Here is a 1,669-nt window from a genome sequence, read left to right as displayed (position 1 = left end):
AAAAAAAAAAAAAGTTAAGGTAGATGATAAAATGTAGGCTGGGGTCTCAATATTGGTCCTAAGAATTGATAAGGCTATGTAAGACTGTTTATTTGCTTTCAACAAGGTAAATACATACTGATCCTCTTTGCAGATTTGCTGCTATTCATGCTGAGGCTCCTGAGTTCGTGGAGATGAGTGTTGAGCAGGAAATTCTGGTGACTGGGATCAAGGTTGTGGACCTGCTGGCTCCCTATGCTAAAGGTGGCAAAATCGGTACGTTAGCCTTGGGTACATATTTTCCAGACCTAATGGGGGGAGAAAAAAAATGCACCATGATGTAAGTGGGTATCTGATGTCTGTCCCTCACTGATGAACAGCTTCTGACTTTCGTTCTTCTGAGTTTGCTGAAGCCAGATGCCATTCCTGAGACGGGAAAAGATGGAAAGAAGCAGTAGAATTTTGAGGTTTGCTTGATACGGGAATGTGGAGCTCCTCAGTATTTGTTCTTGCTCTTTCCTAGGGCTCTTCGGTGGTGCTGGAGTGGGCAAGACAGTATTGATCATGGAGTTAATCAACAATGTCGCCAAAGCCCATGGTGGTTACTCTGTGTTTGCTGGTGTGGGTGAGAGGACCCGCGAGGGCAATGACTTATACCATGAAATGATTGAATCTGGTGTAATCAATCTAAAAGATGCTACCTCGAAGGTAATGAACCACTGAGCTGATTTTCACAAAATAGTTATTCTAGAAAACTTGCCAGTTGAAACTGTTCTGTATCTTCATTTGCGTCTCCTAGGCTAGGAAGAAATTACTGTTAGTGGTTTTTTTCCCTTAACTTCCTTTAATGCACATGGTATTTCCTCTTAGATTATAGTTTTAGATTTTTTTGTTATGCTGAGGATTGAAACCAAGTCTTTGTGTACTAGGCCGGCACTCTGCCACTGAGCTACTCCCTCAGCCTTGGTAGATTGGTAGGTGGTCCTGCTGTTTGTAAGCTGATTTGGAGAAGGGGATTGCTGGTGCTTGCTGTGTCTCAGATACCTATGTTAGATGTCCATATTTCGTATCTTTCACTTCCACATGTATTTGTTGCATCCTACTTCAGGAATTGTGTCTTAGAAATTATGTATTCTGTTTTGAACCGAATATTTAATAGGTTTTTGTTGAGGGGGTATATTGCTAGATTTGAACTCAGGGCTTATACATGCCAGGCAGGTGCTGTCCCACTGAGCTATATCCCCAACCCTGCATGTTATACACAGAAACATTGATAACTTCTGAGAACGAGAGCCTGTGATGGTTCCTATCTAATTGGGGATCTAGGGTTTGTGGCTTCCATCCTCCTGCCAGGTTTTCTGATAAGGTGTGATTATTTCAGGTAGCATTGGTGTATGGTCAAATGAACGAACCACCTGGTGCTCGTGCCCGGGTAGCCCTGACTGGACTGACTGTGGCTGAATACTTCAGAGACCAAGAGGGTCAAGATGTACTGCTGTTTATTGATAACATCTTTCGCTTCACCCAGGCTGGCTCAGAGGTACGGGAAATCATTAGAGGACCTGGTTAATCAGATCTTTCTGTGGACTTATGCAAAATATGCCAGAGGCCGGGCGGGGGAGGGTGGTGGTGGTGCACACCTGTAATCCCAGCACTCGGGAGGCTGAGGCAGGAGGATCGTTTTGAGTTC

The 1,669-nt window shown here is 44.1% G+C and overlaps 1 protein-coding gene across 1 annotated transcript in view; it reads left to right on the top strand.

Moving 5' to 3' along the window:
* Atp5b (ATP synthase, H+ transporting, mitochondrial F1 complex, beta polypeptide) overlaps nucleotides 1-1,669 on the top strand; it is a 7,409-nt gene that overhangs the window by 1,986 nt on the left and 3,754 nt on the right. The window contains exons 4-6 of the mRNA XM_013520804.1: nucleotides 134-255; nucleotides 503-687; nucleotides 1,361-1,544. Coding sequence (XP_013376258.1) covers nucleotides 134-255; nucleotides 503-687; nucleotides 1,361-1,544 — 491 coding nt within the window. The remainder of the gene's footprint in view (nucleotides 1-133; nucleotides 256-502; nucleotides 688-1,360; nucleotides 1,545-1,669) is intronic.

The sequence above is a fragment of the Chinchilla lanigera genome, unplaced genomic scaffold (assembly GCF_000276665.1).
Source record: "Chinchilla lanigera isolate Chin_1 unplaced genomic scaffold, ChiLan1.0 scaffold00057, whole genome shotgun sequence".
Lineage (NCBI taxonomy): Eukaryota > Metazoa > Chordata > Mammalia > Rodentia > Chinchillidae > Chinchilla > Chinchilla lanigera.
Note: the sequence above shows the minus strand (reverse complement) of the source record. Positions and strands in the feature narration are given on the sequence as shown.